The sequence below is a fragment of the Podarcis bocagei genome (assembly GCF_964188305.1).
Source record: "Podarcis bocagei genome assembly, chromosome: 18".
NCBI classification, from domain to species: Eukaryota; Metazoa; Chordata; class Lepidosauria; order Squamata; family Lacertidae; genus Podarcis; species Podarcis bocagei.
The window spans coordinates 2,179,702-2,202,918 of NC_138144.1; the positions used below are offsets into that span (position 1 = coordinate 2,179,702).

The 23,217-nt window shown below is 50.0% G+C and overlaps 1 protein-coding gene across 3 annotated transcripts in view; it reads right to left on the bottom strand.

The window, feature by feature from the left end:
• Positions 1-23,217, bottom strand: part of ARID3A (AT-rich interaction domain 3A) — a 51,720-nt gene that overhangs the window by 7,833 nt on the left and 20,670 nt on the right. For all 3 annotated transcript variants that reach the window (XM_081177803.1, XM_081177801.1, XM_081177802.1), the window contains exons 4-5: positions 7,348-7,420; positions 814-997 (exon numbers count right to left, since the gene is read on the bottom strand). In XM_081177803.1, coding sequence (XP_081033929.1) covers positions 814-997; positions 7,348-7,420 — 257 coding nt within the window. The remainder of the gene's footprint in view (positions 1-813; positions 998-7,347; positions 7,421-23,217) is intronic.

Below are 23,217 nucleotides of genomic sequence, written 5' to 3' on the forward strand. Positions count from 1 at the left end.
AGCGCAGCCTGCATTCGCTCCATAAGACGCACACACATTTCCCCTTACTTTTTAGGAGGGGAAAAGTGAGTCTTATGGAGCAAAAAATACGGTATTTTGGAGAAAGAAAATGAACAAATTCCTATGCCCCACAAAAAACCCAGAGATGCAAATTAAATAAAAGGACACATTCTACTCATGTAAAAACACGCTGATTCCTGAACCGTCCGTGGGCTGGATTGAGAAGGAGATTGGGCCGGATCCGGCCCCTGGGCCTTAGGTTGCCTACCCCAGGGGTCCTTTACCTTTGCTGCGTGAAAAGTTGAGGAATGATAGAGGCACCCCCTCTTTGGAGCATGGCGTGCCTCTTATGGAGATCAGGGCTGGGGGAAGGATCCTGGGAACTACAGTTTACTCATGGTGCCGGTGGCGCAGGACACGGGTGGCGCTGTGGGTTAAACCACAGAGCCTAGGACTTGCCGATCAGAAGGTCGGCGGTTCGAATCTCCGCAATGACGGGGTGAGCTCCCGTTGCTCGGTCCCTGCTCCTGCCAACCTAGCAGAAGCCAAGTTACAGGGAAGCAGGCAGAGGGCCTTCTCGGTGGTGGCGCCCTCCCTGTGGAACGCCCTCCCACCAGATGTCAAAGAGAACAACAACTACCAGACTTTTAGAAAACATCTGAAGGTACCCCTGTTTAGGGAAGCTTTTAATGTTTGATGTATTACAGTATTTTAATTATTATTATTTTGGAAGCCGCCCAGAGTGGCTGGGGAAGCCCTGCCAGATGGGTGGGGTGTATATAATAAATTATTATTTTTATTTTTATTACTTACTGAGTGCGCAAGGTGAAGGCCGCACTGGTGATGGACGTGGGCAGGTTCAGACCCTTTGTGATCTCCCGCCAGAGTTTCTTGTTGATCACCTCCACCAAGCCGCCCTTCTCGGTCACCAGGACATAGAGCATGTACAGATCGAGGACTTGCTTCGCCATGATCGGAATGCGGTTGACCGGTGTCCCTGCAGACGAAAAGAGAAAGAAACAAAAATAGCAGTTCGGTGGGGGCCGAATCGAAGCCCCGCTCGCCGGCGACGGCGGCAACAACCAAAGTCTCTGTGCTTTCTGAGACTTCTGGGAGAAGATATATACAGTGGTGCCTCGCAAGACGAAAAGAATCCGTTCTGTGATTCTCTTCGTCTAGCGGTTTTTTCGTCTTGCGAAGCAAGCCCATTGGCGGATTAGCGCTATTAGCGGCTTTTAGCGGCTTATCTGCTGATCGGATCAGCTGATAAGCGGCTTAGCGGCTTAGAAAAGGGGGGGAGGGGGGAAAAACCAGCAGGAACTCGCAAGACATTGTCGTCTTGCGAACCAAGCCCATAGGAAATTCATTTTGCGAAGCACCTCCGACACGGAAAGCTCTTTCGTCTAGCGAGTTTTCCGTCTTGCGAGGCATTCGTCTTGCGGGGCACCACTGTAATGAATTGGAAAAAATGTTGAAATATACATTTATTAAGAAACCAGAGGTTTGGAAGTGCCCAAGAAAGATGTTAGACTATTTTTTGTATGCCACAACTGCAGCTAGAATGTTAGGGAAGTTTTAAATATCTTCAACACTTGATTGGGATCCGCCCATAGTGGCTGGGGAAACCCAGCCAGATGGGCAGGGTATAAATAATAAATTATTATTACTATTATTATCTCCTATTTCCCAGGCTAAATATCCCCCGCTCCCTCAAACGTTCCTCATCAGGCTTGGTTTCCAGACCCTTGATCATCTCTTCCTCTGCAAACCTTCCAGCTTCTCAACACCCTTCTTAAATTGCGGTGCCCAGAACTGGACACAGGACTCCAGAAGCAAGAATAGAGTGAGACTATTACTTCCCTTATCGGGACGCGGGTGGCGCTGTGGGTTAAACCACAGAGCCTAGGACTTGCCGATCAGAAGGTCGGCGGTTCGAATCCCCGCAATGACGGGGTGAGCTCCCGTTGCTCGGTCCCTGCTCCTGCCCACCTAGCAGTTTGAAAGCACGTCAAAGTGCAAGTAGATCAATAGGTACCGCTCCGGCAGGAAGGTAAACGGCGTTTCCTTGCACTGCTCTGGTTCGCCAGAAGCGGCTTCGTCCTGCTGGCCACATGACCCGGAAGCTGTACGCCGGCTCCCTCGGCCAGTAAAGCGAGATGAGCGCCGCAACCCCAGAGTCTGTCACGACTGGACCTAATGGTCAGTGGTCCCTTTACCTTGTTAATATATAGTCCTAAGTGGCTCACAGGCACGAAACCCATGTTGGAAATCTGAATGCAACGGAAGCTTGAGTGAAATGATTCCATCAAAGCTCTTTAAAGTTCCTTTCCTTTTTATTTTTATTACAATTGCTGCTGCTATGACGGACCGGACCAGCAAGTTCGGGTTACGAGGCGGCATTCGAACTGGCAGCTCCCTTGACTCGCCCCTCGAGTTTCTGAGCCGCGGGGCACAGTCTCCGCCGGCAGAACCAGGCGTGCAGTGGCAAAATCAGAAGGGCAGGTTCCCTTCCTGATATAATTAGACAATTATAAGGATTAGGGAGGCATTGCAGTGATTAACATAGACCACCACTGGATGCTTTTTTGGGTATATGTGTATTCTGTGTCTGTCCAAATGACCCTGGAAAGAGCGTCTCCACCACAATCGTCCAGCCCGGACGCCGGGGTCCACTTCCGAGGGGCTTCTGGCGGTTCCCTCCCTGTGAGAAGCGAGGTTGCAGGGAACCAGGCAAAGGGCCTTCTCGGTGGTGGCACCCATCAAGTCTCAGGGAGATAAAGAACTTTTAGAAGACACCTGAAGGCAGCCTTGTTTGGGGAAGTTTTTAATGGTTGATGCTTTATTTATATACACTGTAAGCCGCTCAGAGTGGCTGGGGAAACCCAGCCAGATGGGCGGGGTATAAATAATAAAATTATTGCTATTATTATTATTATTATTATTATTATTATTATTAACTCTCAAAACTGGAGTGCTTTGTGTTTCGGGGCTCATTATTCTTCCCCCCTGCTGTCCTGGCTCCAAATTTAATCTCCACGATGACCCTGAAACACAGGGAAGTTCTTAAAGTTTTATGTTTTATTGTGTTGGGTGTTTTAACTTGTTGGAATCTGCACAGAGAAGCTGGGGCAACTCAGTCAGATGGGTGGCATATAAGTAACATATTATTATTATTATTAGTTGTATTCCACCTTTCTCCCCTATTAGGGACCCAAGTTGGTTTATAGTGTAGATCTGGGTTATTTTGAAAGTTGCGTGAAGTTTTTCATTCAACGTTCAGTGCTTGACAGAACCGACCACATTATTTCACCGCTTTCTGCTATTTTTTCATAAGCAGAGGGTTGTTGTTTTTTTGGGGGGGTTAGGATTTGATTCCCTGGTCTCTCCCAGGACCAGCGGCTCTAACCGTTACACCGCGCTGCCTCTCTTCGTCGGATGTGCTATGTTTGCACGCCTGCCTATTCTGAAACAAACACCCTGGCAGGTTTCAGAAAGCAAACAAGACTCTGTTCCCGCTTCCTCAACACCTTTGACCAAAGACAAGCCACAGAGCCTCCAATTTGCATCAGGCTGTTTTTTTCTGAAAGGTCTGGTGGATTCAAATCGCGCCCTTTCTGCATGTGCTCAGGGCCGAAATGAGAGAGAAAGAGAGAAAGAAAGAGAGGAAGAAAGAGAGGAGAGAGAGAGAGAGAGAGAGAGAGAGAGAGAGAGAGAGAGAGAAGAAGAAGAAGAAGAAGAAGAAGAAAGAGAGGGGGAGAAAGAGAGAGAGAGGAGATAACGAAAGAGAGAAAGAGAGAGAGAGTGAAAGAAAGAAAGAGAAGGAGAGAGAGAAAGAGAGAAAGAAAGAAAGAGAGAAAGAGAGAAAGAGAGAAAAAGATTATATATATATAAAGATAGAAAGAGAGAGAGAGAAAAAGGAAGAGAGAGAGAAAGGAGGGGGGAGAGCAAGAGAGAGAGAGAGAAAGAGAGAAAGAAAGAAAGAAAGAAAGAAAGAAAGAAAGAAAGAAAGAAAGAAAGAAAGAAGAAGAAAGAGAGGGGGAGAAAGAGAGAGAGAGAGAAGGAGAGATAAAGAAAGAGAGAAAAAGAGAGAGAGAGCGAAAGGAAGGAAGGAAGGAAGAAAGGAAGAAAGAAAGAAAGAGAGAGAGAGAGAGAAGGAGTGAGAGGAGCGAGATAAAGAAAGAGAGAAAGAGGAAGAGAGAGAGAAAGGAGGGGGGAGAGAAAAAAGAAAGAAAGAAAGAAAGAAAGAAAGAAAGAAAGAAAGAAAGAAAGAAAGAAAGAAAGAAAGGGCGCTTTTAACTCTCTGCAGGTCCAACGTTTTTCATTCGCCTCAAAACGTTTACATCCCGCGACGATTCAAGCCGCGAATCTCATCGGGTGATTTCGGGGAACAGAACCTCTCTCTCTCTCTCTCTCTCCTCTACCTCACAGGTTTCTTGTCAGGACAAAACGGGGTGGGGAGGCAGAGAATCAGGGGCACCAGCCCTGACCTCCTTGGAAGGAAAAAGGCAGGGCATCCCTAACAAGAATAATAATAGTAATAATGATGATTTTGATGATGCAGTCATGAGGTCTAGAAACCCGAACAAGCAGCGAAAACCTGAGGAAACTGAATCGTAGCACATGAACAAAAAAACCACCACTTTGGCACACAAATGGGTATGGACACTCCTAGCTAGCGGACAAAAGGAGCGGCTTTCAAAAGGGGGGCAAAACAAACCACCCCGTTTCCCCCTCTAATTGATTTATTGCTTCCTTAAAGCTGAAAGGAACAATCGGGCCGAGAAAACAAGCGCCGACGGCAGCCAGAAGACGTTTGTGCGGTGGTGCAGTCGTCCGAACGTTTTATTGCAGGAAGGAATGGGTCATTTTCCGGGATTAAACGGTGTCCGGCCAGAGGATGGGGCGGTCGGCCTATGGCTTGGATCCCAGGAGAGGGAGACTTTGAGGGAGGATGCTGGGGGGGTCTTGGGGGGTGGGAAGGAGGAGAGGTCTTTTTGCAGCCTTAACTATCCTAACTGTAAAATGGGCAGTTTATTTACAGCCTGTGAAATGGAGGCAGTGAGAGGTTTTACTTTCTTGGGTACCATGATCACTGCAGATGGTGACAGCAGTCTGGAAATTAAGAGACACCTGCTTCTTGGGAGAAAAGCGATGACAAACCTAGACAGCATCTTAAAAAGCAGAGACATCACCTTGCCAACAAAGGTCCGTATAGTAAAAGCTCTGGTTTTCCCAGTAGTGATGTGTGGAAGTGAGAGCTGGACCATCAAGAAGGCTGATGGCCGAAGAATGGATGCTTTTGAATTCTGGTGCTGGAGGAGACTCTTGAGAGTCCCATGGACTGCAAGAAGATCAAACCTCTCCATTCGGAAGGAAATCAGCCCTGAGTGCTCACTGGAAGGACAGATCCTGAAGCTGAGGCTCCAAGACTTTGGCCACCTCGTGAGAAGAGAAGACTCCCTGGAAAAGACCCTCATGTTGGGAAAGATGGAGGGCACAAGGAGAAGGGGACGACAGAGGATGAGATGGTGGGACAGTGTTCTTGAAGCTACCAGCATGAGTTTGACCAAACTGCGGGAGGCAGTGGAAAACAGGAGTGCCTGGCGTGCTCTGGTCCAGGGGGTCACGAAGAGGCGGACACGACTAAATGACTAAACAACAACATCCCTGACCATTAGGTCCAGTCGTGGCCGACTCTGGGGTTGCGGCGCTCATCTCGCTTTACTGGCCAAGGGAGCCGGCTTCCAGGTCATGTGGTGTGGCCGCTTCTAAGCCGCTTCTGGCGAACCAGAGCAGCACACGGAAACGCCATTTACCTTCCCGCCAGAGCAGTACCTATTGATCTACTTGCACTTTGACGTGCTTTCGAACTGCTAGGTTGGCAGGAGCAGGGACCGAGCAATGGGAGCTCACCCTGTGGCGGGGATCTGAACCGCCGACCTTCTGATCGGCAAGCCCTAAGCTCTGTGGTTTAACCCACAGCACCACCCGCGTCCCTTAAACCCACAAAAGCACCTTGCAATTTCCTTTACGCCCATCCTTGCCCACGGTAATCGTTTTCTAGATGCAGATTCCGGTCGTGCAAAGCTCCTAGGACAAGACCATCTGCTTCCCCCCCCCCCACAACCGCCACCCCCCCAATCGGATTCCTTGACTTAAGGTAAATCTCTCTTCCCACCGCTTTTCTCGACACTCCCTTCAGCTGCCAGCCAGCGCGGGTTTTTATTGCCTAGTAAAAACCATGTTAAGCAACATAGCAGCAGGAGTCTCGGCGTATTGGCCCGAACCCGTGACACCACCAACCGTCTCTTCTCCCGACCCTTGCGACTCCCACAAAGCAATTCTTTTAATTCTTTCCCCAGACAATCTTTGAAAACATCGCAGGTTTTGCTTTTGAATTGGAATGGGTGAGATAAACGATTCTCCTTATCGATTAATTTTAAGGGCACCTGAAAGATGCGGTCTCTATATCACGGACCCAACCTAATTGCTCTTTAATTACCGTCTTTACTCGTTCATTATACACCTTTGGGCACCGGGAAAAATGTTCCTTTTTAACCAGACCTTTGGTCGATCCGATTTACACCCTATGCCCTTTTAGAATGTGGCTTGGGTTACTGCGTTTTGTTTGATTTTATATGTTGTGGTCTTGTTGTGAAACTCTGGGTATAGGGCGGTGTATAAGTTGAAATAATAATAATAATAATAATAATAATAATAATAATAATCTCTTAAGCTTTTTTGCACCTCCACCACTTAGGTAGGAAATTACCTATTTTACATAGACCTAGTTCCAGGGTCTATGTCATGGGTAGGCAAGCTAAGACCTGGGGGCCGGATCCGGCCCAATCGCCTTCTAAATCCGTCCCGTGGACAGTGTTTTTACACGAGTGGAATGTGTGCTTTTATTTAAAACGCATTTCTGGGTTATTTGTGGGGCGTACGAATCCGTTCATATAATTTTTCTTCAGAATATAGTTCGGCCCTCCACAAGGTCTGAGGGACAGCGGACCGGCCCCCTGCTGAAAACGTCTGCTGACCCCTGGTCTATGTAAAATATTGTATAAGGGTGTTGACGTGACGTGTAAATGTAAAACTGGAAAAAACACATAAACGAATATTTTATAATTGCCTTTTTTCATCAGAGGAGGAGTAGAGAATGATGCAACAGAAGTATTTTTCTGCAAGCCGGCACACCCCTCGCTGTGTGTATGTGTGTGACCTTAGCAAGCACAGAGGAAGATTACCCAAAGCTGGCTTTGCAAATGCATGCGTTGCAAAAGATTTGCCGGACAGACAGACAGGCACACAGGCAGGGAGGGAGAAAGGGGTGGGTTGTCTACTCACCTCGCTTTTGCATGAAGCTGAAAAGGTCGTCCAGGAATTCCTTCCTTTTCGGGTCTCCGTCCAGTTCATACAGCTGCAGGCGACATAAGACGAAGGATACACGTTATTCAGAGACCGTTTCCAATGGGGAGACGCGAAAACGCCACCCTAACTCTCAGCCCCGAGACCCAGAAATCTCGTTTTCGCTTTTGGTATTTTTAAGGTTTGCAATCAAGTCTGCAGCAAAGCGATAAATTTACAACCAAGTTCCCAATTACCGTATTTTCCGGCATATAAGATGACTGGGCGTATAAGACGACTCCCCCAAAACCTTTCCAGTTAAAATATAGAGTTTGGGATATACCGTATTTTTCGCCCTATAGGACGCACTTTTTCCCCTCCAAAAATGAAGCGTATGTAACCCAAGGTACCACTGTATAGATTCCCTCTGGGGGATCTAGTGGTCAATGGTGAGGACAGGATCCTGCGTCAGGTGGCTCCCAGTTGCGCCTGATCCAGCCGCAGGGCTGTTCGTAGGTTCAAAGCATGGGAAATTGAGCAACAGCTTGCTAATTCGCCCGTGCTTTTTGACTGCTCCTCTACACGGCACACCTCTCTGTCGCCCGCAGCGGGACGACATGGGGCTCTGGACGTTGTGTGCTTTTTTGCAGAGCTGCTGACCCTGCAGTTTTCTCTGCTCGCGGAGCCTCTCATTAGCTACAGGGCTGGGCTTGGTTCGGTTTTCAAAAACAAAAGTCTCCAGCCATCCCCGGGTCCCCAACTCCCTTTTGCCTCGAGCCGGGCGCCTCTGCCTTTAAAGAACACATCTTCCTGCCTAACCACCAAGGCTGAAGCAAACCTGACAAGTCTCTTTCCTGGGGAACCTCGGGAAATTAGCAATTCGCCGGCTCCCCTGCATTCCCACAGAGACCAGTCTTTGGGGTTGAGGGTGCTTTTCTGACCATTTTCTGACATTTTCTGAATCTCAGAAATGTTAGGAATACACATCCCAATCGAACCCCCAACATTTCTCTATAGATACATAAAAGGCGTTTCTGTCGTCTCCCGGGACAGAAGGGTGCCAACAGCAACTTATCATGCGCAGCAATTAAGCGGCTGGTAATCAGTTTGATTAGGTGGGACGCAACCCTTGCATGCGCAGACGCGCCGCTGCAGGTTGCAGACGTGCCTCCCGCATGGATCACGTTCGCAACCCGAGTTCTATCTATCCCCTGCCCATCTGTCTGGGTTTCCCCAGCTGCTCTGAGCAGCTCCCAACAGAATATTAATAAAATTAATAATAAAAATAATAAAGCAATAAAACATCAAAAGGGTTAAGGTCTCCGCCTCGCTCGCTTTTAAACCGTGCCAGTCTCAACCAGCCCGCCTACAACTGTTGAAAGCATGCACCGTATTTTTCGCTCTATAAGACGCAGCAGACCATAAGACGCACCTCGTTTTTGGAAGAGGAAACCAAGAAAAAAAAATCTGAATCTCAGAAGCCAGAACAACAAGAGGGATCGCTGCGCAGCGAAAGCAGCAATCCCTCTTGCTGTTCTGGCTTCTGGGATAGCTGCGCAGCCTGCATTCGCTCCATAAGACACACACACATTTCACCTTACTTTTTAGGAGGGAAAAAGTGAGTCTTATAGAGCAAAAAAAAGGGTAAGTGAAATTGCGCACAACACAACCGTGCTGAACACGCGCGCAGGAGGAGACGATATGTGAACCCATCTGACGCAGGGAGATTCTGGCACCCCGCTGACCGAATCGCGATGACCTCCGGCGTGTGACGGCAACGCGCCTCTCCCCCTTGGCAAGCTGCCTCTCCCATCGCTGGGCTCCCCGGTGGGCGGAAACTGGGTGCCCCTGCTCCCAGCTATTAATAGGCAGCTGTCAACAGGAATGTCTCTCTCTGGCACCAGTTGCTGACCTCCTGGCCGGTCCTCCCTGAAACCTGTACGTGTCACGTCAGTCGGAAGCCGAGATGCCCCGCGCGGAGTTTCCAAGCCCCCGGGGTCTCGCTTCTATTTATTCCCCCTGCCCTGCCCGAGTTGGCTACATCCAGCTACGGCGCAGGAACACATTCGAACGGCGGCCAAAGAGGATAGCTGTCAAGTGTCCCTTATTTGGCGGGAAACTCCCTTATCCCAGCGCTGTGTCCCGCTGCTGTCCCTTATTGATGATGTCCCTTAAATTTCCCGGGTTTCATGCTCGCCCGGCTCAGGAGAGAAGCAGAGAAACAACAACAACAACATCACTTTTGAGAAAGAGGCTCAATGCTGCCTGCAGCGAAACGCTGCAACCACCGGACTTGAGGACACGGCGGATCGGGAGGGAGGAGTGGCAAAAAGAAGATAACAGAAATGGAGGAACCGAAAGCAACTGCTTGCAGGCCAGGCGAACCCGTTAAATGAGTCGCCACAGAAACAAGCAGGTGCGCTGGGGCTGCACCAGTCATTAAAAATAAAACCACACGGCCAAGCTGCGTTTCGTACATGCAAAGAGATTCTTTTTCTCTTCCTTTCAAGGGGAGGGGGGGACGGGACATCTAAATGGGGACGCCGAGAAGGTTTCCTTTCTGTGAATGCGGCCGTTTGCAACCCAGAAGGGCTTGACTACTACAATGGGGGGTGGTGTGGGGCTGGCCCTAGGAGACTGTTCGAAAAGCTGTCTCCGTTACGGCAGCCGTCCTGCGTGCGAGAGGGGGGAGAATATCTCCGTTTTGAAAAGGCATCCCCTCTTAAGGGCGGCAAAGGATGTCGTGGGGACCCCAGTTCCTATCCATTCCCCATCCCACCAGCTCAGGGACGATGGGATATGTAGTCAAGCAATATCCAGAGATAAGTAAAGTAAAGGTAAAGGGACCCCTGACCATTAGGTCCAGTCGTGGCCGACTCTGGGGCTGTGGCGCTCATCTCGCTTTGCTGGCCGAGGGAGCCTGCGTACAGCTTCCGGGTCATGTGGCCAGCAGGACTAAGCCACTTCTGGCGAACCAGAGCAGCGCACGGAAACGCCGTTTACCTTCCCGCCGGAGCGGTACCTATTTATCTAGTTGCACTTTGAGGTGCTTTCGAAATGCTAGGTTGGCAGGAGCAGGGACAGAGAAATGGGAGCTCACCCCGTCATTGCGGGGATTCGAACCGCATTGCGGGGATTCGACCTTCTGATCGGCAAGTCCTAGGCTCTGTGGTTTAACCCACAGCGCCACCCGTGTCCCAAGCGATCATGCTAAGGGTGGCCAAATTCTGTGTGACTGCCATAAAACCTAGGGAACAAGCTGTACAACCAAAAGGATTCATGTTTTAAATGACAATTTTAGGTTATATTTTATTTCAATGTATATTTTTAACTGCCGCTATGTCTGTATTGTCTCTGTTATACCCAATTGCAATTCCATGTATTCCTGTTGCGTTTTATGCTTTTCCAGATATTGCAAGCGAGCCGGAACTGGTCTGTGACCGTAAGAATAAAATTCCATTACAATCGCACCTACATTCTTGAGCGGTGAGCCAAGAACTGCAATCAGCTCCCCACAATCCAGAGTTCGAGAGAAATGGATATCTCGCTCGGCTGTAAACGGGAACGGCCCGAGTGCTTCAGCCTTCCCAGAAATGTGAGGAATGTCGAAGGAATTCGTTAAATATATATGTGTGTGACTCTCCCACCAAATCCAGCTTCCCCCTCCTCTAAAAAGAACCCCTTCCCCAGCTGTTGGAAGCAAAAAGTTAGGCTGCGTGGTCCGCAGCAACCAGAAGTGGCGGTTGGAGGATGGATGGTGGCTAGCAGATTGAGGTTGAATCCTGACAAGACAGAAGTACTGTTTTGGGGGGACAGGAGGCGGGCAGGTGTGGAGGATTCCCTGGTCCTGAATGGGGTCACTGTGCCCCCAAAGGACCAGGTGTGCAGCCTGGGAGTCATTCTGGACTCACAGCTGTCCATGGAGGCACAGGTCCATTCTGTGTCCAGGGCAGCTCCATCTGGGACGCAGGATGAGACCCTCCCTGCCCGCAGACTGTCTGGCCAGAGTGGTGCATGCTCTGGTTATCTCCCGCTTGGACTACTGCAATGCGCTTTACGTGGGGCTGCCTTTGAAGGTGACCCGGAAACTACAACTAATCCAGAATGCGGCAGCTAGACTGGGGACTGGGAGCGGCCGCCGAGACCATATAACACTGGTCTTGAAAGACCTACATTGGCTCCCAGTACGTTTCCAAGCACAATTCAAAGTGTTGGTACTGACCTTGAAAGCCCTAAACGGCTTCGGAAACCAAACCGCTGCTTTCCCATAGAAAGTAAGGCAGAACGGATTGATCTGTTCCGGACTTTGAAAAACAGCCATTGAACATATGTAACCTGAAGCGTATGTAACCCGAGGTACCACTGTATTCTGTTGGGAGCCGCCCAGAGTGGCCGGGGAGGCCTGGGCAGATGGGCTGGGTATAAATAATAAATTATTATTATTACCGTATTTTTCGTCCCATAGGACGCTCCGTCCCATAGGACGCACCTAGGTTTTTTTTTGGGGGGGAATAAAGGGAAATATTTTTTCCTTTATTTCCCCCCCAAAACCAGGTCGGGGAAACCAAACAAGGTTGAGGAACAGTGGGATGGCGGCGCTGCGCCTCCTTGCTGTCCCCCGAGCTTGTGGGGCTGGCCGATGTCTGCCCAGCGCGCGGGCGCTCTGCTTCAGGGTGCCCCGCGCGCCTGGCGGCAGGCTGCTATCCGCAGCGTGGGGAGCCCTGCGGGGAACTCCTGCAACGCTCCCCACGCTGCAGATGTTTTCCCAAAGCGCCGGGCGCTCTGCTTTCAGCGCGCCTGGCGCTCCGGGAAGCAGGCTGCTATTCGCAGCCTAGACAGCCATGCGGGAACTCCCGCAGGGCTGCCTAGGCTGCGGATGTGTTCCCGAAATCTGGAGAGCGAGAGGGGTCGGTGCGCACCGACCCCTCTCGCTCTCCAAGCTTCAGCGAAAGCCTGCATTCGCCCCATAGGACGCACCCAGATTTCCCCTTCATTTTTGGAGGGGGAAAGGTGCGTCCTATAGGGCGAAAAATACGGTATTTGTTTGTGCAGGGGGGGAACCGGAGGGAGTTGTGGGACTGGCCTCATCCGCCTCCTCTCCAACTGACCCTCCGCCCGACGCTGAAGGGGTAACGTAAGCCGGACCGTATCCATGACAGCAGGTGGGCATAGCTGCCGAAATGTCACACGAGGCTGGGAATCCTTGCGGATTCCTCTCCTGATATCAGTCTCCCCCTCCAGAGGGACACAAAAAACCCCCACAACAGGCAGCTTCCGGAAGGAGGAGGAATCCCAGAGGCCCGCACGATTAAAAAAATAAAACAAAACGAGCCCCGAACGTGTCAACCCAGGAAGAACGGCAGAATCGGAAGGTGGATGGGTCCCTCCGAAGATCATCCATTCCAACCCTCTTCTAGTAATAAATAATAATAATAATAATAATAATAATAATAATAATAATAATAATAATAATAATTTATTATTTGTACCCCGCCCATCTGGCCAGGTTTCCCCAGCCACTCTGGGCGGCTTCCGCAAAGAACAAAAATACACTAAGATGTCACACATTAAAAACTTCCCTGAACAGGGCTGCCTTAAGATGTCTTCTGAATGTCAGGTAGTTGTTTATCTCTTTGACATCTGATGGGAGGGCGTTTCACAGGGCGGGTGCCACCACCGAGAAGGCCCTCTGCTGGTTCCCTGTAACCTCGCTTCTTGCAGGGAGAGAACCGCCAGAAGGCCCTCGGAGCTGGACCTCAGTGTCCGGGCTGAACGATGGGGGTGGAGACGCTCCTTCAGGTATACTGTGCCGTTTAGGGCTTTCAAGGTCAGCCCCAACACTTTGAATTGTGCTCGGAAACGTCCTGGGAGCCAATGTAGGTCTTTCAAGACCGGTGTTATATGCTCAATGTAGCTGGGTTCAGAGCGGCTAACAACAATAAAATAATACAACATTCTAAAGACATTCTAGAGTAGGTTATGTCTTGATAACGTAAACGTTTTAAGTTTTTTGTATCAGTCCAGTACATTTCCTTTTAATCGTTGAATGGTTCTGTGTGCATTGTGGCAGCCTTTGGCTACGTGCAATAAAACTGACTGACGGACTGACTGACTGACAGATAGATCTTCACAATTTAAAATATGCAGATAAAAATATACGTTGAGAAACCAAAGATAGGAGCCGGGGGGGTATCTGTTTAGGGGAGGGGTGGGGAAAAATGGGGGAGGGAAACATTTCGGGATGATGTAGCTCCGTTAAAATTGCTATGTTGAAATTCCTAATTTTTTATTTTTATTTTATTATTATAATTATTTTATCTTAATTATTATTCCTAATAATTTTTTATTTTCTATTTTAAAAAGACCCTCAAAAAAATAAGAAATGGCCCGATTCCGCGTTGTTAAGGCATCTTTCGAGAGTGGCGCGTCTGCTTGCAAAAGTTGGACGGGAAGAATATCTCACACGTCCAGGAGTCCATTTCCAAACAGCTGCTGGCTGCGAGGGGCAGATTATCTGCCCGGCCAGCTAATGCAGAGAAAGCCCTAATCAATATTTTAGAAGAAAGTAAATTGACCCTCCTGCGGTCATTACAGGAGGGACGCAATCTATCTCTCGCGCAGCCTGCATCCGCCGAAATCCTCTGGGTTCCTTTTTTTCTTCCTCTCCAACCCCCACCCCAATCCCTGGGCACGCTTGCAAAAGAGGAGGGAATAGACCCAGAATATCTACATTTATAGGGACGCGGGGGGTGCTGTGGGTTAAACCACAGAGCCCAGGACTTGCCGATCAGAAGGTCGGCGGTTCGAATCCCCGCAACGACGGGGTGAGCTCCCGGTGCTCAGTCCCTGCTCCTGCCCACCTAGCACTTCAAAAGCACGTCAAAGTGCAAGTAGATAAATAGGTACCACTCCGGCGGGAAGGTAAACGGCGTTTCCGTGCGCTGCTCTGGTTCGCCAGAAGCGGCTTAGTCCTGCTGACCACATGACCCAAAAGCTGTACGCCGGCTCCCTCGGCCAATAAAGCGAGATGAGCACCGCAACCCCAGAGTCGGTCACGACTGGACCTAATGGTCAGGGGTCCTTTACCTTTATCTACATTTATATATATATATATACATACATACAGGTGAAGCTCAAAAAAATTAGAATATCGTGGAAAAGTTCATTTATTTCAGTAATTCAACTTCAAAGGCGAAACTAATCTATGAGATAGACTTATGACATGCAAAGAGAGATATGTCAATCCTTTATTTGTTATCATTGTGATGGTCATGGCGTACAGCTGATGAAAACCCCAAATGATCATCACAATGGTAAGAAATAAAGGATTGACATACAGTGGTACCTCAGGTTAAGTACTTAATTCGTTCCGGAGGTCCGTTCTCAACCTGAAACTGTTCTTAACCTGAAGCACCACTTTAGCTAATGGGGCCTCCTGCTGCTGCCGCGCCGCCGGAGCACGATATCTGTTCTCATCCTGAAGCAAAGTTCTTAACCTGAAGCACTATTTCTGGCTTAGTAGAGTGCGTAACCTGAAGCGTATGTAACCTGAAGCATATGTAACCCGAGGTACCACTGTATCTCTCATTGCATGTCATGAGTCTATCTCATCTATTAGTTTCACCTTCTAAGTTGAATTACTGAAAGAAGTATGCAGATGATCTCTTGCACAGCTCACCTGGGTTTGGACTGGTGGAAAGCCAGCTATGGATTTTGTTCCTGCGGGGGGAAGGCTGTGGGGCGAGACTCAGTCTCCCTATCTGTGAAATGGGCTGTGTTTGCTAAACGTAAGAGACCTCGGCACCAGTTTGGGCCAGGAGAAAAACACCTGCGTTAAACGCAACGCAGAAACATCCAGAGAAAGTTACAGAGCACACTGGTCACCGCGAGACAGAGTGATGCAACCTTCCAAGCCTAAACAGAACGCCGCATTTGGCCCAGGGCCTTCACAACTTCCCTGGGAATCAATCCCAAAACTCGGGCGGGCGAGGAAAAAGCTTTTATTGCTCAGTTGTGCCGTGGCTTAAATTGCCTCACCATTAAGAGGGAAAATAAAATATTTTGGTGTTTTTTTTTTAAAGAGGTCACTGCCAGCAGAAGGACTGCAAAGGTCTGTTGTTCCCGGGGAGGCCATAAAGAGTCTAGACGCTCCCATAAAATAGACAAAAACTAGAAAGGCGAGGAGGCCGGGTGGGCGGAGGAGAAAGGAAGACAGGAACTGTCGTCGGCTCGGAAAATAAAAACTAGGACGCAAACAAGAGGGAGGTCAGGAACCGGGATGAGATGAAAAGGGATCACGACATCAAAAAGGTTCGCAGCTGGCGAGAAAATTAGGAGAGGTTCTGACAAGACACGACGGAGACCCGTTCCGGTTTGGATTGTCTCTTGAGGGACAAAGGGAGCTGAAGTTGAAAAACTACAGTTCCCATTGTCCTTCGCCGCTGTCCGCAAGCTGGCCGGCTGGGGCTACTGGGAGATCTGGCGGGACCCCAGCTCCCCCAGGATCCCTGCTCGAAGAGGACGTGTTATTGAGAGGGTTCTGCCCCACCTTGGTCGCAACCCGCGCCTGGAGTCCTGTGGGTTCAGGGCGCCCCATTTTAAGAAGGGTGCCGACAAGCCAGAAGGAGGGCAGCCGGGGTCTGGGGACCGAGCCTGATGAGGAACGGTCGAAGGAGCTGGGAAGGAGGAAACGGAGGCACGGCGGCCGACTTCCAATATCTGACGGGCTCTCCCATGGAAGATGGAATCACAGATTTGCCAGAGGCGCCACGATTTAAGAAGGATATCGACAAGGATGTTCTTGTGGCAAGCAAGATGGTCAAAGGGTCTGGAAACCGAGCCTGATGAGGAACGGTCGAAGGAGCGGGGTCTATTTAGCCCGGAGAAGAGGAGATAGGAGAGTCGTCTTCCAAATATCTGAAGGGCTGTCGCAGGGAAGAGGGAGCAAGCTCGTTTTCTCCTGTTCCGGAGGGCAGGACTCGAACCCGTGGCTTCAAGCCGCGAGGAAGGAGATTTCGACTCAACATCTGACAGCAAGAGCTGGGAACGGTCCTCCTTCCTTGGAGGTTTTTAAGCAGAGGTCAGGAGGCAATCTGTCCTGGATGCTTCAGTTGGGATTCCTGGACTGCGGGAGCGGGGTCAGACTAGATGACCCTTGGGTCCTAACACTACGATTCTATGAATTTTTCCCTTTTTTCAAAGCCGCCCAAGTCTGTGGCCGCTCTTGCCTCTTGCGGAAGCCAGTTCTAGTCCAACCTTCCCTTTTACCTGCCCTGTCCTGAAACCTCCCAGCGTTCAGTACCCCGGCCACGAGTTCGAGTCTCCACAGCCCTCCTTAAGAAAAAAGCCTCTTCCCCTCTGTACGTCTACAGGTGAAACTCGAAAAATGAGAATATCGTGGGAAAGTTTGTTTATTTCAGTAATTCAGCTTAAAAGGTGAAACTAATATATGAGATAGACTCACGACATGCAACGAGAGATATGCCAAGCCTTTATTTGTGATAATTGTGATGATCATTTGGGGTTTTCATCAGCTGTACGCCATGATCATCACAATGATAACAAATAAAGGCCTGACATTAGGTCCATATAGTAAAAGCTCTGGTTTCCCCAGTAGTGATGTATGGAAGTGAGAGCTGGACCATCAAGAAGGCTGATGGCCGAAGAATGGATGCTTTTGAATTCTGGTGCTGGAGGAGACTCTTGAGAGTCCCATAGACTGCAAGAAGATCAAACCTCTCCATTCTGAAGGAAATCAGCCCTGAGTGCTCACTGGAAGGCCAGATCCTGAAGCTGAGGCTCCAAGACTTTGGCCACCTCAGGAGAAGAGAAGACTCCCTGGAAAAGACCCTGATGTTGGGAAAGATGGAGGGCACAAGGAGAAGGGGACGACAGAGGACGAGATGGTGGGACAGTGTTCTTGAAGCGACCAGCATGAGTTTGACCAAACTGCGGGAGGCAGTGGAAGACAGGAGGGCCTGGCGTGCTCTGGTCCAGGGGGTCACGAAGAGGCGGACACCACTAAACGGCTAATGCTTGCTGCAGTGGCGAACGGCCAGGAAGGGACGGCGTCCCCTTCCACGCAGCCGGGTTTTTGCAAAATGATGCAAGACCACTCAAGGAAGTCGATGTCTTCACCCAAAAGTGGTGGCAGGGAAAAAACAGTGCTGTGGGAACCCTCGGTTTGCAAGGCAGGAGCTAGAGTATGGGGAGGAAATAAGAGAGAGAAAATAGGAAGTTCTGCTCAGAAATCAACAGCCGCAACTGAAGACCTTCCAGTAACTCGGTCAGTTTGCTACAAAAAACAGACACACAAACACGCTTTGAACAACAAAGAGTTCCGGCACGCAACGTCCGAATTACGCAAGGTTTGCTCTGGGGGGGGGGCCCTCACTAGGAAGCTATCGCCTTGGGGGGGCAGATGGTGGAGACGAGCCCAGCCCAGTCTTGATGGGTCACAGAATAAGGCACCTTGCAGCGACGCATTCTTTCCTCAACCCTGCCCGTTGCTTTTTCCTCTAGTGCCGTGCCCGGCAGACTGCAATTCTCCCCCGCCCCCGGATACACAATTATTATTAAATTTTCTGTTTTATAATGTGAAAGACAGCGGAACCTCGTTCAGTGGAGCTGAACGTTTCAAAAGTCGAACGCCAAAAACCCGGAAGGTTATGTTTGACAACCGAGGTACCGCTGCACTCGTTTAAACATCCTTAAAATATCAACGACTTCGCTTCTTCTCTTTCCACGGTTCATTCTGCATTATCAAAGATCCCGGCATATTTTACGATGACCTATGGGGGTCCCTTGCAACTGCGCAATCCTACCCGTCTGAGGGAAGCGAGAGCTGGACCATAAAGAAGGCTGATCGCTGAAGAATGGGTGCTTTTGAATTCTGGTGCTGGAGGAGACTCTGGAGAGTCCCATGGACTGCAAGAAGATCAAACCTCTCCATTCGGAAGGAAATCAGCCCTGAGTGCTCACTGGAAGGACAGATCCTGAAGCTGAGGCTCCAAGACTTTGGCCACCTCATGAGAAGAGAAAAGACCCTGATGTTGGGAAAGATGGAGGGCACAAGGAGAAGGGGACGACGGAGGACGAGATGGTTGGACAGTGTTCTCGAAGCTACCAGCATGGGTTTGACCAAACTGCGGGAGGCAGTGGAAGACAGGAGGGCCTGGCGTGCTCTGGTCCAGGGGGTCACCAAGAGGCGGACACGACTAAACAGCTAATCAACAACACCCGTCTGAGCAATGAGACTTTGTGCGTTTGCGAAAGGGAAAAGCCGGCTTTGGGGATTGCCTTTCCCCGATACGGGGCGGAGCAGCGATCCTGGCCAGCGTTCAAGGGCTTGGCTGGGAGTCCCACTTGGCCCCGCTCCAAGGAGAAGACGACTCGGCTCTGAACGCTCTCCAAGCTCAGCTGGTCGGCCGCAACCTTGGCAGCGAGACGCCCGGGGGAGAGGAGGAGGAGGAACGCAGGAATGTAAACAGAACGGCGCTCTTGGAGGAGCCGGCGAGCCAGGGCTTGCCAAAGCGCTACCGCCGCCACCTCCGGGGCCGTCCCGCAAAGGAGGACCTTGGCAGCGGCGCAGCCGGGTGACTTCTTAACCCCAAAGCGCGGCTCCGAGGAGGGGCAGAGGGCGAGCCGGCGGTTGCCGCAACCCGGCGTGTGTAGAGAGAGTCCTGACCTGGGTTAGAAATTTGGAGATGGAGTGGTACCTTGGGTTACATACGCTTCAGGTTACAGGCTCTGCTAACCCAGAAATAGTGCTTCGGGTTAAGAACTTTGCTTCAGGATGAGAACAGAAATCGTGCTCCGGCAGCGGGAGGCCCCATGAGCTAAAGTGGAGCTTCAGGTTAAGAACAGTTTCAGGTTAAGAACGGACCTGCGGAACGAATCAAGTACTTAACCCGAGGTACCACTATATAGCCCCAAAAAGATGTTTTTGTATGCGGAAATGTGGAAAATCAATAAAAAAAGTTTTTTGGGGGGGAAAGAAACTCGGAGATATATACGTCGGGCGCCCCACGGCTCCTTAAACCATGGGCAGGCAAACGAAGGCCCGGGGGCCGGATCCGGCCCCATCGCCTTCTCAATCCGGCCCGCGGACGGTCCAGGAATCAGCGTGTTTTTACACGAGTAGAATGTGTGCCTTTATTTAAAATGCATCCCTGGGTTATATGTGGGGCATAGGAATTCGTTCATTTCCCCCCCAAAAAATATAGTCCGGCCCCCCACAAAGTCTGAGGGACAGTGGACCGGCCCCCTGCTGAAAAGGTTTGCTGACCCCTGCGTTAGATGATGGGTAGTCCATTAATGTTTAGTTGATAAGGAGCAGACTTCGAGCTCCTAGGGAAGTGAAGAGAAGCTCAAAATTGCACTCATGGTGCTTGGGGAAACTCAAAATCCGATCCAGGGGTGCTTTGCGGGAGTAAAATTACAGTAAAATCATAATAGGGGGGAAAACCAGTTTAAAGTACAGGTTCAAATGCAATTTAAAATAAAAAAGGCGACCATAGATAGCTGAGAGTCCCAGAATATTTGGGTGGGGGCCGCAACGGACGCAACCCCTGCCTTTAACCAGCACTGCGTCATTGGCACAGGGGAAAATCAACAACACACGGCCAAGACTTTCGAATTCAGGACTGCTCCGACCTGCGGAACCCGCAGCCGAAAATCCAGGGCGTCTGGCCCGGCTTAACCGGCCGAGTCCGCCCCACCCAGGGAATTAAGCGGGCTTGCGACCCCTTATCTCGGACACACCCTGCCATACTTCCCGCTATCTCTCACTCTCTTTCCCCGCAAAGTCTCGATTCCTGCAGGCAGCGACTTAGGAGGCCGACAAGAGCCAAACAGAACCGCCCCAAAGTTTCCAAGCCGGAAATAAAGGGTCGACATCCGCCCAAGTTTAGCTCTGGGGTAAAGGTGAAGGGACCCCTGACCATTAGGTCCAGTCGTGGCCGACTCTGGGGTTGTGGTGCTCATCTCGCTTTACTGGCCGAGGGAGCCGGCGTACAGCTTCTGGGTCATGTGGCCAGTAGGACTAAGCCGCTTCTGGCGAACCAGAGCTGCACACGGAAACGCAGTTTTCCTTCCCGCCAGAGTGGTACCTATTTATCTACTTGCACTTTGACATGCTTTCGAACTGCTAGGTTGGCAGGAGAAGGGACCGAGCAACGGGAGCTCACCCTGTCATTGCGGGGATTCGAACCGCCGACCTTCTGATCGGCAAGCCCTAGGCTCTGTGGTTTAACCCACAGCGCCACCCGCGTCCCTAGCTCTGGGGTAGCTGGACCATAAAGAAGGCTGGTCGCCGAAGAATGGATGCTTTTGAATTCTGGTGCTGGAGGAGACTCTGGAGAGTCCCATGGACTGCAAGGAGATCAAATCTCTCCATTCTTAAGGAAATCAGCCCTGGGCGCTCACTGGAAGGACAGATCCGGAAACTGAGGCTCCAAGACTTTGGCCACCTCATGAGAAGAGAAGACTCCCTGGAAAAGACCCTGATGTTGGGAAAGATGGAGGGCACAAGGAGAAGGGGACGACAGAGGACGAGATGGTGGGACAGTGTTCTCAAAGCTACCAGCATGAGTTTGACCAAACTGTGGGAGGCAGTGGAAGACAGGAGGGCCTGGCGTGCTCTGGTCCAGGGGGTCACGAAGAGGCGGACATGACTAAATGACTCAACAACAACAATCTTCAGCGTGTTTAAGTCATACAGAGATGCAGCGGGCAGACTCTCCCAAGGAGGGTGGCTAGAATCGCCGTCCGCCCTCCGAGGCTTGACTGGGGATGGCCGGAGACCCTAAATAGCCACTGCCGGACGCTACTGAGCTAGGTCTGACGCTCCGGCTTAGCGCGAGGCTGCCGGGGACTCATCCAGAGACACAGTGGGGAGCCTCTCTGCACCGGAAGCGAATCAGCAACCCAGCCACACACACACACTCACACACACCCGGGGAAATACAGGGCAAAAACTCGCCCGCCATTAGCAGGGGAGGGAAGCTAGCCTCCTTGCACAGCAGAGACTCACGCAGAGAGGCAACAGGGAACCTTTCCCACCTCCAAGGTTTTCAAAACAGCCCTTATCTGAGAACAAAACCTTAAAAAACTAAATCCAATGTATGCAACCAGGAGGGTAATACAGAAGCAGGCAATTTTCTCCTGAAACGATGAAGCGCTTGTTTTCAAATTGCTCCTGCCGCTTTGTTAACAATTAATAATAATTATTTCATATATTTTTTTTCCTTTTTCCTTTCTCCTCCTGTGATGAGGCTGCATTTTAATATTGTAATGTTTCAATATTTTAATCTTGTTTTTAGGTTGTATCCATTCAGCTTGTTTCTATTATTGCTTGTTAGCCGCCCTGAGCCCGGGTACAAATAATAATAATAATAATAATAATAATAATAATAATAATAATAATAATAATAAACCTCTCTCTCTCTCTCTCTCTCTCTCTCTCTCTTCCCATCTGGATTCCATCTGCTGCTTCTTGGTTTGCCGCTGATTTCCCCCCCCCCCAAATTCCCAATGTATTTACAACTCGGACATCAAAGGAAGGCCGGTCCTCTAGGGAGAAGTCCCTTGCAAAGAGAGCGATTTCCTTCTATTAACTCTACAGCTTTCCTGATTCAATACCCAGACCGGACCGATCAAACAAGGAGAGAGGGAGGCTGCCGGAAAGAAAGGAAGGATTTCTTTCTCCACAAAAAAGAAAAAAAAGAGTAGGTTTTGGGGTGGGGGAGGTCGGGGCCGCTAAATTACTGCTTTCTCTTCCTCTCTGTGTGTGTTTCTGATCAGTTTGTTGCAAACGACATCTCTTGCAATAATTGCCGGTGGAAAAAAACAGAAGAAAGAAAGAAAGAGAGAGAGAGAGAGAGAAAGAAAGAGAGAGAGAGAAAGAGAGAGAGAGAGAGAGAGAGAGAGAGAGAAAGGAGAGAGAAAGAGAGAGAAAGAGAGAGAAAGAGAGAGAGAGAGAAAGAGAGAGAGAGAGAAAGAGAAAAAGAAAAGAAAGAAAGAAAGAAAGAAAGAAAGAAAGAAAGAAAGAAAGAAAGAAAGAAAGAAAGAAAAGAGATTCACACAGATAACCGGATGAATTGCAGGCTGCAATTCCAGCTACACGGGTGAACGTTCGTCGAAATGCAAACTTCTCCGCGCAGCGTGCAGTTAAGCCGCGAAGCCTGCTCTTTGCAGGAGGCGCCGATCGACCACGCACCTCGATGGGTTCAAAATTCAAACCCGCGGGGAAGGAGAGAGCTAGCTGCCACCCGCTATCTGAAGAAGCAGTGCCCAGTGAGATCCGAAAGCCCGCTGCGCTGAAGAAGAGCTCTGTGAGATCCGAAAGCTTGTGAAACATGAAAACGTGGGGTATTTCCACACACACCCCAGGACGCTGGAAACACATGTGCCGTATCAAGAACGTTAAGAAAAGCACTCTCTTATAATGCCCAGCTTTTCTTATGTTCTTAATACCTTGTATGCGTTCAGGAATCCTGGGGGAAATACCTGTTTTTATTTCAGCAAGCTTTCAGGCTGCACAGAGCTCTTCGTCGGCACGGCAGGCTTTCGGATCACACAATGCGCTTCCCCAGAGCAGCTATTGGGCCGCAGAGAACTCTCTTTTCTCCGGACGCCGCCGTTCAAAGCGACCCCAAATGCTTTCTTTATAAAATAAAATACGAAAGCCAATCCCTATATTTTTGCTGTATGTTTGCTGGCTGAAATTAGGAAAGGGTCTCTTTAAGGAAATGCAAGAACGCCGTCTATTTAAACTTCAGCACACATAAAGCAAAGTTGCGGGTGGAGGCAAAACCCGGGCGAGCTTGTTCCGAAAAACCGCGGCGTTGTTGTTTTTTATTGCGGCACCCA